At 42.1% G+C, this 16,901-nt stretch overlaps 1 protein-coding gene across 1 annotated transcript in view; it reads right to left on the bottom strand.

Moving 5' to 3' along the window:
• The window catches only part of edem1 (ER degradation enhancer, mannosidase alpha-like 1), a 43,800-nt gene that overhangs the window by 5,766 nt on the left and 21,133 nt on the right, over positions 1 to 16,901 (bottom strand). Inside the window, exons 3-9 of the mRNA XM_038810759.1 lie at positions 12,753 to 12,856; positions 11,664 to 11,835; positions 9,291 to 9,474; positions 6,920 to 7,094; positions 4,900 to 5,020; positions 4,629 to 4,799; positions 2,646 to 2,719 (exon numbers count right to left, since the gene is read on the bottom strand). Coding sequence (XP_038666687.1) covers positions 2,646 to 2,719; positions 4,629 to 4,799; positions 4,900 to 5,020; positions 6,920 to 7,094; positions 9,291 to 9,474; positions 11,664 to 11,835; positions 12,753 to 12,856 — 1,001 coding nt within the window. The remainder of the gene's footprint in view (positions 1 to 2,645; positions 2,720 to 4,628; positions 4,800 to 4,899; positions 5,021 to 6,919; positions 7,095 to 9,290; positions 9,475 to 11,663; positions 11,836 to 12,752; positions 12,857 to 16,901) is intronic.

Raw genomic sequence — 16,901 nt, 5'->3', positions numbered from 1 at the left:
TTCTATTCCTGGCTTGGGTCACTGTTTGTGTGGAGTTTGCACTTTCTCCCCGTATCTGCATGGGTTTCCTCCGGGTGCTCCAGTTTCCTCCCACAGTCCAAAGATGTGCAGGTTAGGTGGATTAGCCATGCTGAATTGCCCTTCGTGTGCAGAAATATTAGGTGGGGTTATGGGGATAGGGTGAAAGTGTGGGGTTAGGTGGGGTGCTCTTTCCAAGGGCCGGTGCAGACTCGATAGGCTGAATGACCTCTTTCTGCACTGTAAATTCTATGTTCTATAACCCTGGTGATCATCCCCAGTATTGCTCGTTAGCCGATACTTCAATTGTCACTCAGATTGTGGTAGAGTACTGGGAGTTTTGTTACTTTTAGTCTATTGGTTTAGCAGTGTTTTAACACTTACATAATGAATCAATTCTTAAATCAGTGTTAGATGGTAACCCTCCATTAGATAAAATGAGATGGCTTTTAATTCATTAACAGTTAACAACTTGACTGCCTTTTACAGTTAACTGGAAGGAGGCCACATCTCATTCTGGACAGATGAAGATACAACAGTCTGGGAAAGATAATGATTGGTTAAAGCTACACGGAGTTCAGCCACCAAATGGAATGCATGATACCTCATTGTTACATGAAATTGGATTGTTTTAACCCCATTAACTTATATAACTGCATGCTTTGACAGTCGGTTGGAGGAAGGCCACATCTAATTCTGGACAGACAGGGACACAATGGTCTGTGTTAGATAATGACATGTTGTAACTATAGATAGAATGGAGCCAGAGTGTTTCGGGACACAGGTGCACAACCGAACCATAAAGGAAAGGGGCATAAACAAAACAGTGTCAAGAGAACAAAGCATAAGAGATGTGAATCAAAAACTACCATGCTGCGTTGCTGTCCATAGACTCGTAATAGAATACCATTCCTGATTATGTTAATTGTTTGAATTCTGTATATGACTGATTCTGCTAAACTTGCAATAAAGCCTTTGGCTCAGATTTTCCATCCCTTGCGGTGTTGTACCGACAGGCAAAAATACCAAATGTGCAATGGGGAAAACCCCAGATGTCCCATGCAAAGGAATTGCCTCAGGTAGTTCAAACGTCCAATGGCCCTGATCTGAGAGCTATCTAGGAGGCTGGTTTAGCACAGGGCTAAAGAGCTGGCTTTTAAAGCAGACCAAGGCAGGCCAGCAGCACAGTTGAATTCCCGTACCAGCCTCCCTGAACAGGCGACTGAATGTGGCGACTAGGGGTTTTTCACAGTAACTTAAATTGAAGCCTACTTGTGACAATAAGCGATTTTCATTTCATTTAGGGCAGCAGGGTAGCATGGTGGTTAGCATAAATGCTTCACAGCTCCAGGGTCCCAGGTTCGATTCCCGGCTGGGTCACTGTCTGTGTGGAGTCTGCACGTCCTCCCCCTGTGTGCGTGGGTTTCCTCCGGGTGCTCCGGTTTCCTCCCACAGTCCAAAGATGTGCGGGTTAGGTGGATTGGCCATGCTAAATTGCCCGTAGTGTCCTAAAAAAGGTTAGGGGGGGGGGGGGGTTGTTGGGTTACGGGTATAGGGTGGATACGTGGGTTGAGTAGGGTGATCATGGCTCGGCACAACATTGAGGGCCGAAGGGCCTGTTCTGTGCTGTACTATTCTATTTAATGTGAGACTTTGGATAGTTCCAACTTACCCAGGAAAAGATGGAAAGATTAAGACCACTTCCAACTCCTTGGTAACAATGACACTGAGCCCAACCACCCAACTCCGCCAACTACCCTAGACACCAACTGATCACCCAACATCCTCTTTCTCCCCACCCCCAATTCCTGTCCATTTACCTTACACAGTTAACTTCTCCCGTGGCTTCTCAAAGTGGCTGGGGCCTTTAGACTTAACGCTTTATGTCAGCTGGTGCCATAAAAAGGGGACATGGCTTCACTTCCCCTGACACTGCTGCACTGGATTGGCAGTCTTGGTAACCCATTGCACTTTTCAGAATCAGAGCAGAAGGCCAGGCACATATGTGCAGCCTCCAACTAAGGTAGGTAAAAAAAGGAGCAGAGTGGTAATCCTACTGAGATGGTCACTACTTGGATGTTCTGAACCTTCATGCCCCACTTTTGCCAAGTTGATTCATGAACAGGCAGAACCTAGTGCCAAGTACCCCTGACATGACGTGGCCAGGTAACACAGCTCTAATTTAAATTTCTCCCCTTCCAGCTTCTCACTTTTCAATAGTTTTCCAGCAGCTTCTCACTCCGCACAATCATGTAGAATTACAGAATTGTTGAGGTGCAAGGAGGCCACCATTTGGCCCATCATGACTCCATCAGCTCCCTAAATGAGCATGTCGACGCAAACTTACCCTCCTCCCATAGGTCATTATCTCAAACAATCCAATGCAAAAAAAACAGTGGCAATTAATTTTGTTACATACAATTCTACAAATCAAACCCGTTTCACCCTGACCGGAAGGATCAGAGACAAATGTACCAATAAGTGATATAAATCCAACAGTATTAAAGAGAGCAGAGAACTTTAAAAAGGGACTTGGAACAGCTTTAGAATTTCAGCATTTATGAACAACAAATGAGCAGCAAGTCATCTTGATTTTTAAATAAAAAACGTACAGTTCCAGCACTGACCTGACTTTGGTGTACTTCTCCAAACTCTGGAGGATATCCATTCCCACGTGCAAGTAGAAAGGGTTTTTTGTTGCCTAATTTCAAACAAAAGCAAGAGGTAGCTTAGCAATGGAGGGCATCAGATAAAACTCAATGCTGGCACCGCCACAGCCTAAAATAAACTGCTGAATTTTAAAAAGGTTTATAGACTAGTTTTCAAGAAATAACATACACTTCATTAATAAATAGACACTTCAAAGTAGCGCAGCAAACCATACAATTAAAAAGTTACTAGTCTATGCATAGTTGGTTGATCTCAGATAAAACAATAATGGGATATACTGCAATTGACTGAATTCAGTGTTCCCAAAAGCTAAGTCATGTGCATGTGGAATAGTACCATAACATGAGTTAGTGTTGGGCAGGACAAGTGAGTAAACAAGGAATTTGTAAAGATAGCTGCCTTGTCATTTTAAAACTGAAAAAAAATCAAACCATTTCCTATAAAGTTACACGGGATCAGTTTCATTAAATTTAACTGAAAGTCCATTACAAACAGACATGTATTGGGAAATGCAAAGATGATGTCTGCCATAAATATGAATTATCTGTAGATAAACTTGGACCAAGAGATAAGTACCGTCCTCCAAGGGATGCAATTAGGTTCCTCTGCACTACAAATCTATCCCACGCAGAACAATCCATGTCTGACTGTACAGAACAGTAGAAACCACGTCCTGCAAAGGGTCCAGTTGCGACTTCTTATGACTGACCAAAAGCCCAATTTCTGGAGTCCAGGCTGGAAGCTCAAGACTAACCACTCGTCCAGATACAGCTACATATGAAAATCCTGCAACATAGGTATGCAGCCATTATTGAAAGGCCCTCTGAAAAAACTCTGGAAAAGTCAGTACTGAACAACTGTTATTTTCCATCCTACAAAATTAGGTCAGTTAAACCTGCAAGCTAGTGTAAACCTACAGTACGTCATTGCTCTCATTGACATCCAGTTAAAGTCCTAATGAATATATTTGCTATTTGTCAGCCTAATCCACAGTTTCGACCACCTTTCAAAATCAAGATGAATAATTGGGTATGCAACATGGCCAGCAAACCAAATTACAGTACATAAGGTTCGCAATCAACTTGTGTGTTCATCACAAATTTCCCACAAATGCACTGTGGACGAACACTTGCTCCGTAAGCAAGTTGAAACTCTTAAACTAGTAGGATGTCCCAGGTAAAGAACCCACAACTAACCATAAGTCCTATCCAGTGGTGTACTTGGTGAAACTTCCAATGCTTTTTTTTAAATGTTCTTTTTAAGTGATCATATTGTGTCAGCTTCTTCAACATAAGCAGGACAGCAACTTAGAAGTGATTGGGGCACATTATCATTAGAACCTATTGATTTAGGTTAATTGCAGCATTCAAAAAAATCTACGGCCACTTAAGTGGGTCAAGAGAGGACCGAGGGGCCTAAGGTAAAAAATTTGCCATTACAGAGGAGTTGGACCCTTGACCTACAGTGCAAACCCATGGAGGACATGCTCAGCTCAGTGTACTGAGAGGCTGTCCACCTCGAAATCCCAATACTCTCAAATTATCTATGCAAGCAATACCGATCAGGAGTAAAACAAAATCAATGTAAAAGAACCCTAAATGTTGTGCAACACCTTGAATCCATCCAGAGGTGGTGCAGGATGAAATTAATTTGGTGTAATGAGTTAAGATTTGAAGAATGGCCTGCTGAGTCCAGACCTTCAGCTGATCCAGTGTGCCACAGTGTATCCCATATTTTCTCAACACAAGGGTAAAACCCAAACACTTTCCTGCATAGAGCACAATCTTGTAACATTCCCCAAATGTCAAAACTCCAGTAACACAAACGAGAACCTACCTGGCACAGCTTGCGCGGATAATGGGTATGAAAGAGAATTCAATTGAACGGATAAGGCCAGAGATAAACTGGACATTCTGTTAAATACATTTCCAATTCCATACCTGATACAGCAGATAAGTAGACTCAACTAATTCAGGCCGCAGTGGGTAAAACATCACATCAGGTGCTTGAAGCTGCCAGTTATACCGCTCTGGAAGAGCTCCAAATCGTTTCCATATGGCATAATAAAAGGCATGAAGGCAAATGGCATCTTCTACATCACCTGTTAAAACCTAAAGCAAATAAAAATATCCTTCTACCATTAAAAAGTCATACTCAGGAAGGTTATAAAAACACTAAACAAAACCACAATTTTAAAATCAATGAATATACCTGAAGACCAGGGAAAAACGCCTGCAGTGAATCAATCCATGTGTTCATTAGTTGGCCATTAAACATATTCACATTAACATAGAGCGGAGGATCTCCCTCACCTTCATTACAAGCTTCACGTCTGCATGTTAAGAAATATAATACAAATTTAAAGCTGTGCTCTGACATTAAATCCTAATAACAATAAACTGTTGAGCTGGAAGAGTCCACTGACTCTCGCACTCCATAGCATTTCTTTCCACTCAAAATGTGTTGCTATGAAATACAAGAATGAGCAGACCATCAAGACGTAGCTATGGACAGTTCATAAACAGCTCTTTGGTTTGTACCATATGGTAATTTATTCCGATTTTATAGACTGATTTACAAATGTGGAGTATTCCCATCTGGAGACCTGCAAATGTTCATACCAACATGACATGGAGAGCTCGACAGATTAATAGGGCAATAATAGTCTACAAAAGCATTAAGATTGCAGACGAGTTTATAATCTATCACTCCTGTGATTCTCTACTTGCCAACTGTATGCACTTTTCTAAAATATATTATTATGTAGATTGACAAAGTAAGCTAACTTCTATGCACTGTAGGAATACACTCAGGTCAAAGATGGCCTTTAAGCCAAATGTTTCAGACACCCATCAGTTAGTCAAATTACACAAAATCTTACACCTCCCCTGCCACAAAAGGTGAAATCTATCAACAAAGGAGGGTAGGAAATCTCAGGAAAGGCTTTGCAGTAATTGCCAGCTCATTTAATTTCACCATTCCTGCAGTACATTTGTTAAAACGTTTAGCTGTAATTGCTTCATGGACAGAAACAAGCTGATGATCAAAGCTAGAATGTGTTTCCAGGAGAAAAGGTTTAAAACATCAGACGCGCAATCAATCTACTTGTGGCAAAGTGCAGAAACATGCCTGTTGTATCGTGAAACACAGAACCCCAAGTAAACCAAAGAACCAACCGACAAGTTCCAGCTCTCTTCAGGCAAACGGACACAATCAGGTGCTACTTTATTATTGCTTTGATCACAGTATAACTTTTGTAAATACCAAATCAAAAAAGGGAAAACAGTTTTCCATGCCAATATCGAAAATGCTCTCAAATAACCAATCTTTTCTTTTGATTGTGTAAAAAGCAGAACAATATATATATTTTTTTTAAAAGATAGTAATATTGTTGAGGAAATTGTAGGTTTAAGTTTTGATTACGCTAAGTGGATTGGTTACTGTGGCATTCAAAAAAGTTGAAACTAGTGGCTTAGAAACTTCTCAAAATGGCAGGAAATGTGTTTTGCATACACAAAACCACAATAAGTGCCAGGAGTACAACCAATGGATTTAGATACCCTTTTGGAAATCACTTCAATTAGAAAGCTGAAAGCTGTGCATTTTATAGCATAGAATGCAAGTTATAAGTATAATAGGGATTGAAAATATGCCGTTGCTCACTTTCTAGAGGATTGTGCTTTAGACTGTTTGCACTTCTTGATGGTCCAACATTTGCCCATAATGGAAACACTTCAGAAATCAAGAGCAAGTTCAGATAATTTGCCTCAAATTGATTAAACTAACCAATCTAATTTGCTCCAGGTAGCAGCATTTTTGGTAATTTGTGTTTCAAATTTGTTCAGTGGGAGCAAAGAGAAAGTCCATTTGATTAAAATTAGCACTGAATTATAAATTTACAATACACAAACTCAAGAGCTTTGTGAGGCTTCTCAAAAATCAATGGTTTAAGTTGATAACCATTCTCTCCTTTAATTATTATTTTACAAGTTAGACAATGCAATTCTCGAAACATGTTTCAGTAGAAAAATTACAAACTCTTCGGTAAATTTACAGAACTTACTGGAATCACATGAATTTTCAAGGACTTTACAATTGCATGAAAACCTGTATTAATAAGGTGCAAAGATGTACAAAACTAAATAACAAATGTAGGAAGGCTAGCTAAAGTTGCAGCCGAAGACAGCAATTATCCAGGAGCTTAAAAGTTGTAGTTACACGGATATCATACCCTCTCCTCAGATGATTCTGAATGCTTTCATATGCAGCATTAAACATCTCCAGATCTTCACTTTCTCCAAATAGTATGTAGGATTTCAAAAGATACTCATAAAACGAGTCCATTCCTGCTCCTAATCCACTTTGTTTTCCAACCCATTGTCCAGTCTGAATATTTACCACATTTCCTGTGTAAAAAGTGAAATTAAAATTACGTCAAGTAAATTCTCTAGGCTTAAACATTAGATCTTAGCAGAACTTCAATTTTAAATGCCATTCAAAGACATTGCTTTACAATCAGTAAAGAAACAGACTTTAAACTGAAGGGTATCGCATGAAGGTGCAGAAATTTCAAAAGTGGCTGTAAAAACTTCCAAATGGACAGATTAAGCCCATTAGAAATGAAGCAACTCCCTAGACCTCAAAAAGTTCAGACATCCTAATTCCTATATGAATTTAGGGTGTGGTGGAAATATGAATCAAATATTGTACGAGTTACATCATGCGTAGACACCAATGATAAAACAATTATTATTTTGACTGGCTTACAAATCAAATTTTACTAAAAGAGGTGATATCTGTACGAATAAGGCTTTGGCGTACAATATGCACACTGAAGCGGCAATCTTCAGTGTTGGGCTAGTATAAAAAGTATTTTAATTTGTCAATTGTTCAAAAAACAAACTATGCTACATCCTCCAAACATGAGTTAGCTTAGCTATTGCTCAAGATTTTTTTAACATAAATGCACTGAATACCAAGTTCATTGCTCAGCCATAGATAAGTTATGGCGCTGACAATCTGCCCCTCAGCTTCCAAGTATGTCATAAGAGAAACTCTGCATTGACTTTTGACCACTTCCAGTAGTGGTCTTGTGGGCGGCACAACGGTACCGTGTGGGCGGCACAGTAGCACGGTGGTTATTAGTAAAGTATTATGCCTCGAGCAGGAGACTATAATCCACAAGGCAATAGTTTGCTTCAGGATGGGAATCCAGATCCCACTCTTCATGCCAATCCACATCAATATTTTTGACTCTCTGGCAGCACAGTGGTTAGCACTGCAGTCTCACAATGCCCAGGTCCCAGGTTCAATCTCGGCTCTGGGTCACTGTCCGTGTGGAGTTTGCACATTCTCCCCGTGTTTGCATGGGTTTCGCTCCCACAACTTAAAGATGTGCACGGTAGGTGGATTGAACACGCTAAATTGCCCCTTAATTGGAAAAAATGAATTGGGTACTCTAAATGTAAGGTGGCTGAATCAGTGAGCTAATGAAATCAGAGTCCTTGATAAGCATGTTGGAGCTTTATACTTGTGATTATAACCACGTGTCTTGACTAAAGGAGATCCACAAAGAACTGCATTGTTAGTGGATTTCACATTTACAGTGATGATAACAATGAATTTAATAATATTAAGATAATTGGTGAGGTTTCATTTATTTAGTTTTCTTTTTTGCTCTGTCTCTCCTTAACTTCAAGACTTCGGACTGTTACTTTTTATAATGTAGAATTATGTACACTTATCCTTCCAGGGAAATCCTTTTATCACTCCCTTGTCTCTGCCTTGCCCCTCATCTGCTTATTTTCTCCTGCCTTTTGTTTATCTCCTTTACATTTTCTTCTGCAATGAATAATTTGCTGCTATTCATTTTTTCTGCTCATCTCTTGTTATGTTCTGTCTGGAATCTCCTGTTCTAGCTCAGAGTTCTATGGCATATGAACGAGGGTATCAGGTAGATGGAGTGTAAAGTGGAGAGGGATTAAGGGGATATCTCAGTCTAGCATTTCTATTCAAGTGCGAGAGGTCAACGGTTTGGCAGAAAGGTGGTTAGAAGAATGAGGCTTCGGTTGAAGTGGGAAGCTGGCGAGTGAAGCCCATGGTCAAAACAGGTACAGAAACGCTGTGAGGAGTTCCTGACATGAAAGGGGAGTAAGATGTCAGAATGGAAAGAAACATTCCAAAAGTGCAGTAAAAACAAAATTAATCCTACAGTTTCTTGTATTGTAATTTGTATACCTACATGATAAATGAACAGTTCACAAGTCTCTAATTCCTGGTGGTATTACCATGGTAAGATTATTAGATGTTATAGAAATAGCGTCAACCAAATCTGTCCCCACAAATAAGGATTCAGCTACTTCCACATTCCAAGCATTGAAATGAGGAATAATTGTTTGTATGAAAACAGATTACATTACAGTCCACCTCGCACCACAAGCTATAATTTAATGTTTAAAGAAGTTCTTAATGTAAAACAAATCAAAATGTTAAGTGTCAAGTTAACATTTTAATTGGCACTTTACATCACCAACTTTTGCATTAAAATACACCTTGTCAAGTTTAAGAGTAACGCGGGAGTCCCAAATAATGCATTTGAGTACCTAGCAGTCCCGTCTCATCGCTTCTCAGTTTCCAAAGGGCTCTCACAGCTTGGCGAGCTACCCACTCAAATGTAGAATCCCCAATGAGGCGGCTCAGGATTCCAAACTCCACAAGCAGAGAGCCAGCTCCAGCTGTGCAGGTTTCATTGAGACAAGTAGAAGGCACCCCTTTCTTTAGATTCACCTGAAAGTTTGTGTTTCAAACAAAAAGGTAGAGTTCTTTACTTCATTACTTTCTGCCATGCCACATTGCTAAATAAATTCAAAATCAGCAGGGAATTAAACCACCACAATACAGCCAAGAATGTCTTGGCCCACTTCAGGTTTGAATGAGCTTCTCTGTGAAGTCAAGAGTCCCATGCTCCACTAGAACAAGCAATTGCAGCTCATTCATGTGACAAACTCTTCATATATCTTACCATGTCTTTTTTCACATCGTGAAGCAAAATGACCTCTTTTCAGCTGTAATTACTACAGTAGATGTGGCGACTGCACATTGCTTATTTGTTCAGACTGAACACCTTTCAATATAGCAGGAACAATGTCCATTCTGCATTAATTTAAAGATGAGCAGATAACACAATTTGAAGTATAATTTTGAAAAGCCATAAATTGACAAATAACTTCTTTAGGTGCAGCTTGAACAATTCTGAAATCCTACACTTCAATATTTAATTAATTTAAAAGGTTGCTCATTTATGCATAGCATAAAATTCTGTTTACGTCAATATTTCAAATACAGTTCAACATAAGCAATTCATTTTTTTTTTAAAAATTGATTTGTAGTTGACCAAGCAGTTTTGTTACCACAGCATAAACCGGTAAATTACCTGTGTTTGTGAAGGACACAATAAAAAGCAACCCGATGGGAAAGCAAAATCAACCAAAAACAGGAGTCTGTGAAGCACCGAGATGGGACAGGAGCTGGGTTGATGTTCTGTCAAATTGCACCAAGGCGTGTCAATCAGCCACGGTTGGGTGTAGAATATGGAATGTGCTCAAATCACAGGAAACGTTGAGGGCAGCATGGTGGCACAGTGGCTAGCATTGCTGCCCCACAACATCAGGGACCTGGGTTCAATTCCAGCCTTGGGTAACTGTCTGTGTGGAGTTTACATTTTCTCCCTGTGCCTGTGTGGGTTTCCTCCGGTTTCCTCCCACACAGTACAAAAATGTGCACGTTAGGTGGATTGGCCAAGATACAATTGCTCCTTAGTGTTCGGTGATGTACAGGTTAGGTGGGGTTATGGGGATTGGGGGGGGGGGGGGGGGAGATGGACCGAATGGCCTCCTTCTGCACTGCAGAGATTCTATGATTCTATGTTTACCACTCCACGTTGGGCATAGAACCGAGTGATAAACACCAATGACTTTAGACATTAATGTTGACAAACAGTAAGCTCTCTCTTTCAACTAAGGGATTGTACCTTGACTTCAAAAAAAATCAAGTAGGACGTTGAGAGACGTTGTCAAGATAAGTGAGTCGGACTGAATAGAACATAGAAACTGCAGCACTGTGCCGAACTTTTGTCCTAGGTTAAGAACAAATTAATCTACACCCCATCATTCTACCGTAATCCACGTACCTATCCAATAGCCGCTTGAAGGTCCCTAATGTTTCCGACTCAGCTACTTCCACAGGCAGCTTTTAGAAATTATTGTTCAATTAATTTTTTGTGCAAAGGAAAATTAATTGCAACTTCACAATCACAAAAAAGTTTCTTTGATATTGGCCTTAGAGAAATGTTTACACCACTAGCTTCTGGTCACCATGTTTCACTGGAATTGTCAAAAATAGCTGCCAGAGATCTGCATTCAAGTCATGCCAATAACCAGTCTTAAAAATTGGGCTAGTTCACATTGAAATTTTCACCGGTGCAGGAGAGAAACGTTTTGGGGAACAACTTGCAATTATAAAGCACCTTTAAGCATCCCACTAAGGCAATGTAAAAGCAGCCACAACATTGCATGAAGCCTTGAGGTAATTCTGTGAGTTGATGTTTCAATATCTTGCAAGTACTCCCCACAGATCTGCCTTCATTTCTGCTCAATGCCACTCAGTCAAAACCTCCCAATTTAAACTTAACCTCTGCTCAGCCACTCCAAAAAGCATCACAACCAAGACTGTAACCGTGTAATTTGTGAAAAAGAAAAGAAAAAGGATGCATCAAGTCCATAGGTAACCCAATGCATCAGCCTATTGTAATTTGTGGGCAAATATACAACAGTTGAAAGGCAAGAAATTTCATTGGCCAACTTGAAGCTGTATCAGCTTTCTCTTAGTGTAATGTAAAATAAAGGATGTTTGATAATTTCATGGTTCTTTGTGGATATGAAAACAAGACATCAGTTCGTAACTTAGTTGCCACATACCCGAGGATGAGGAATGCCAGTTTTGGTGTTTTCAAATGCTGGCAGCAATCTGACAGCCAAGTCACGAGCCAAATGAAGTAACTCATCATCATAACCATCTGGGATCATATTTCCAAATGGCTGAGCAGGGTCCATGATAATCATATGGGCAGATAGCAAGCTTCCCAAAATCCTACAGCGGAACAAAACAAGCTGTTAAAGCACAACTAGAAATAGATGTTCTGTGAGGAGAAAAGCAAGTAGATGTTCACTAACCTCATTGCAGTTTTAATCCAAAACAAAAACCTCAATTAACATTAAACACAAAAGTTAGGAATACCGATGAAAAATCCCTCACCATTTCCACTTTGTTTTTCTCCCCTCCTGTACATGGACTCCACATTCCAGTACCTAATTAAGTGGTGGTGAGCATGAGAAGGTCACTGAAGCAGCCTATAACTTAGTGCCAGTGCAGAGACAAAAAGCAATTAAAGGGCTAATGAAATATTGGCCTTATTTCTCAGAGGGGTGGAATACAAAGAGAAATCAGCTATGCTTCAGCGGTACAGTTTGGGCCATACAGGAGAGATATACTGGCCTGTGAAGAGGTACAGTGCACATGGACCAGAATTATATCCAGATAAAATTGTGAGGGCGGTTTATGTAAATTTGGGTTATATTCTCTTGAGGTCAAGGGGTGATGTAATCAAGTGATTTAAATTAATCAAGTTATCTGATAGCACTGGTGGGGGAAATCCAAAACAAGTGGTCATAATCTTAAAATCAGACCCACAATTTGCAGTGAGATCGGGTAATACTGTTTTTATAAAACAAAGGTTTTCGACATTTCTTCTCATCAGGAACTTGTTCCTTCAAAGGCTGTGGAAGCTGGGTAATGTTACATTTATAGAAAAGGTAGGTATGAATGTGAAGAAAAGGCAATGACGGAACAGGCTTGGGAGCGGACTGGCCCACCTCCATAATCACGCTTGTATATTAGTCATTATGGACAAGCTTGATCCTGTCCTCATCCAAGACACAGATTCTGCTCCATTCAACAATCCCTCTTTGGGAATCTAAGATGCAACAATTAGAAGATCTGTGGCTCACCTGATAGTTGCCTCGAAGACTTGCACAGTTGAATCTTTATTAAAAGACACTGTGCTAGTCACCAGCTTCACTGCTCTCTTAAATTCTGAAGCATTGCCCAAAACCTGCAGAGCGAAACAAAAAAATTATGAAATAATTTGTTTAAAATATATCCTCAGACTATTTATTAAGTGTGAAATTAGAAAAAGCTGCAGACTTGAGTATTATGATTTCAAACATGGTATCAGATCTACGTTGCAAAATAAGGGTCCAAAAATGGCAAGTAGTCTTGTCCATTCCATTAAAAGTGATTCATGATATGACTTCATAGAATCATAGAATTTAGTGCAGGAGGCCATTCAGCCCATCGAGTCTGCACCGGCTCTTTGAAAGAGCACCCTACCCAAGCCACACCTCCACCCTATCCCCAGAACCCAGTAACCCGACCCAACACTAAGGGCAGTTTTGGACACAAAGGGCAATTTAGCATGACCAATCCACCTAACCTGCACATCTTTGGACTGTGGGAGGAAACCGGAGCACCCGGAGGACACCCACGCACACACTGGGAGAACATGCAGACTCCGCACAGACAGTGAACCAAGCCGGGAATCGAACCTGGGACCCTGGAGCTGTGAAGCAATTGTGCTAACCACCATGCTGCCCAAGGTGGAGGCCAGAAGGTGAATGGGTGCACATAAGGTGGCTCCTCCTTGGAGATTCAGTCTTTGGTCCTTTTTGCCCATCTAACAGGTGTTGTGCAGGTGGAAACGTGGTGTAATTGGAGAGTTCCCCCTCCGTAAGATGTCTGGAGGTTATAACACGAGGAAAAAGTAGAGTAAAGAGTCCTCATCTGACTTTGAAGGCCCTCATGTCACAGGAGAGAAAATGGCGGAGGCCTGTGTGTTGTCATTGGCCACTCTGTGGACAATTGAGACACTGGTGGAATTCTTGCCCAAGGAGTTCAGTAAACAGAGGCAGGCGGTCATGGATGTCCTGGCAAAGGTGATCAAGCCCATTCATGCAGCTCTAGACAGACTGGGAGGACTGAAGATACAGGGCTCAACTATTTGGAAGGTGGAGGAGACGGTCACAGACCATAGTGATCAGACCGCCACTTGAAAACAAGGTAGCAATGTTGGCGGAGGGGCAGAAGACATTGAAGGCCAAGGTCGACGACCGGCAGAATCGCTCCAGACTTCAAAATTTGAGGATCGTTGGGCTACCAGAGACGTAGAAGGTCAAATGCCACAGGTTATGTGTCTCAGATGTTTGGAAAGGTGTTGGGAGAAAGAGGGTCTTTGCAAACACTCCCGAAGTGGACCGGACCTACCAGTCTGTGACAAAAGCAGCTGTCACAGGCCATCATAGTCTGATTCCACAGATATTTGGATAAAGAAAAAGGTCTTGATTGGGCAAAGGACACTAGAAAACGTAGATGTGAGTGCCCATCCCATTAGAATTTATCAGGACGTTGGGGCAGAAAGGTGTGCTGGGTTTAATAAGGCCTAGGCAGCTCTTTAGAAGAGCAACGTGCTGCTTTGAGTGGCATACCTGGTTCGCCTACATGTCACGTTCAGGCTCCCAAGCCTGTTCCGTCATTACTTCGACATGACAAAGGAGGCAAATGACTTTGCAAAGTAACACAGACTGGGGGGGAGAAAGGGGGAGAAAGAGAGGAGAGAGAGAGAGATGAGAAGAGAGAGAGGAGAGAGAGGAGGAGAGAGAGAGAGAGAGACTGAAATAAGTTGTTGGTTACACTAGTGTTTTTTTTTAAAGTATTTTCTTTCTTTCCCTCGTCACTGTTATTTCTTTGTCTTATATTTATTATAGCGTGGTTGGAAACTGTTGGGGAAGTAAGGGAGTGGGTGTGTGGGATGGTTTGTAGAATGTTCAATATTGAACTTGGGTTAGGGTAGGGGGACTGTTTGCTTATACAACTTGGATTTTTTTTTCTAGGTGGGGGTCACCCTGAAGTGAGAAGTAGGGGGGAGAGTGCCGCGGCTGGTTACCTGGGTGTGGGAGGGGTTGTTTCTTTTGTTCATTAAGGTAGCGAGCCCAGGGTGGTAGTGCTCTCTTCGTTTGGGATGGGGAGGGGTGTTTGGTGATCTGTCGGTGCGGTGCAGAGAGAAGGGGAAGAGTCAGGAAGGGGGGGAGGAACAGGGACAGATTGCTGACAGGTTTCTTTGCTGATATACTGGTTTGAGGGGGGTGAACCTTTAGCTGGGAGGTGGGGTGGAAAGAGGTGATCAGTGAAGTGTGGGAACCAGAGTCCTCCAATCAGGCCTGTTACATGAGGGGGTTAAATAGGTCAGTTGAAAGATCCCAGGTGTTTTCCCTTTTTAAAATGTTTGAAGGAAGATGCTGTTTTATTGCAGGAACCAAGATCAGACCGTGCTGAGGGAGGGGTGGGTGGGGCAAGTATTCCACTAGAGCTTTGACACGAGGACGAAAGGGGGCCGTAATACTGATCAATGGGAGAGTGGCCTTTTTTGGTGGCTATTATTTTGATGGATTCAAGGGGGAGATTTGAGAGTGAGAGTTGGCGGGAGCTCTGGTGTTCTTGGTGAATACATATGTGTCAAACTGGGAAGATGCAGACTTTATCAAGAGGGTGCTGGCGGCCGTCCTCGATCTTGACTCTCACACCAGTTAACCGTGTCTTTAATTGTGTGCTGGACCCCAGACTAGATGGGTAGTGCCTCAAGTCCTTCACAACGGTGGAGGTGGAGGGGAAACCTGTAGAAATTTAAGATACCAGAGAGAGGAGTTTTCTTTCCCTTCACACATACATCGGGTCTACCCCCATATGGATTTCTTCATAGTAGGCAACTCGTTACTCCTCGGGGTTGTGGGGATGGGGTATTCGCCGATTGTATGTAATACCTGACCATGCTCCACATTGTGTGGGTATGTGTTTGGAGACGGGCTGTGCTCAGCCACCCCCATGCAGGTTGGACACGGCTTTGCTTGCAGACAAGGGAATTTGAGAGAGGATAGCTTCGGTGATTGGAACCTATGTGGAGTTTAATAGGAATGAGGAGATCTCACACCTTCCACATTCTGAGAATCAGGAAAGGCGGTCATCAGGGGGGATAATCAAACTCGGAGATAAGTCTGGTAGGGTGGAGAGGCAGAGTTGGTGAATTCCATCCTTGAGGCGAACCGTCAATACTCTGCTGCCCCAACGGCAGAGCTGTTCGCAGAGAGGAAGGAGCTTCAGATGGAGTTTGCTTTGGTGTTGACGAGAAAGGTGGTGAGCAAGCTTTGTTGTGCGAGAGGGACCTTTTAAGAGTATGGGAGGGGAAGGCTCACCAGTTGAGGCAGCTTCTCGGCAAGTAGCACTGGTTCAGGACTCTGGGGGGAGGGTTCATTTCCGCTCCAGAGAAGGTCAATGGGATGAGACCTTTTACCGGGGCGATATAGAGTCCGAGCCTCCGGAGAAAGACTCAACCATGATACAGTTTCTGGGTTGGTTGGTCTGCTTGGTGGTGGAAAGGGAAAGTGGGCAGGTGCTGGATGCGCCGCTTAGGCTAGAGGAAATTATGAAATGTATTTGTTCAATGCAGTCCGCGAAGACATAGGGCCCGGATGGATTCCCTGTGGAATTTTATAATCAGTTTGTGACTGTGTTGCAACCACACCTGTTGGACGTGTTTAATGATTCTGCCCTGGAGGGTGTTACCATCCACACTAACAGAGGCATCATTCTCCTCAATCTTGAAAAAGAAGATCCCATGGAGTCTGGGTCATATCAGCCCATTTCTCTGTTGAATGCTGATGTAAAGCTGTTGATTAAGGTGTTGGCATCTTGTTTGGAGGGGTGCCTGCCGGGGGTAATTTCTGAGGATCAGGCAGATTTTGGTAAGGGCCGGCACGTCGGTCTCTTTAGGAGACTCCCGAGCGTGGTGCTGTCATCCTCAGCAAGGGTCAATCCGGAAGTAATCATCTCCATTGATGCAAAAAAGCATTTGACCGGGTGAAATGGGGATACCTTTGAGGTACTGAGGCGGTTTGGCTTTGGGCCTAAATTCATTTTGTGGGTTAGGCTTCTGTACAGGGCCCCCCACTGCAAAGGTTTGCACCAATGCATTAAGTTTGACATACTTTCGGTGTACAGGGGTACAAGGCAGGGATGTCCACTTTCTCCATTACCGTTGTTTTGGCGAT

The sequence above is a fragment of the Scyliorhinus canicula genome, chromosome 11 (genome assembly GCF_902713615.1).
Source record: "Scyliorhinus canicula chromosome 11, sScyCan1.1, whole genome shotgun sequence".
Classification (NCBI taxonomy): Eukaryota; Metazoa; Chordata; class Chondrichthyes; order Carcharhiniformes; family Scyliorhinidae; genus Scyliorhinus; species Scyliorhinus canicula.
The sequence above is the reverse complement of the archived record's forward strand: the minus strand, read 5'-3'. Positions and strand labels throughout refer to the sequence as shown.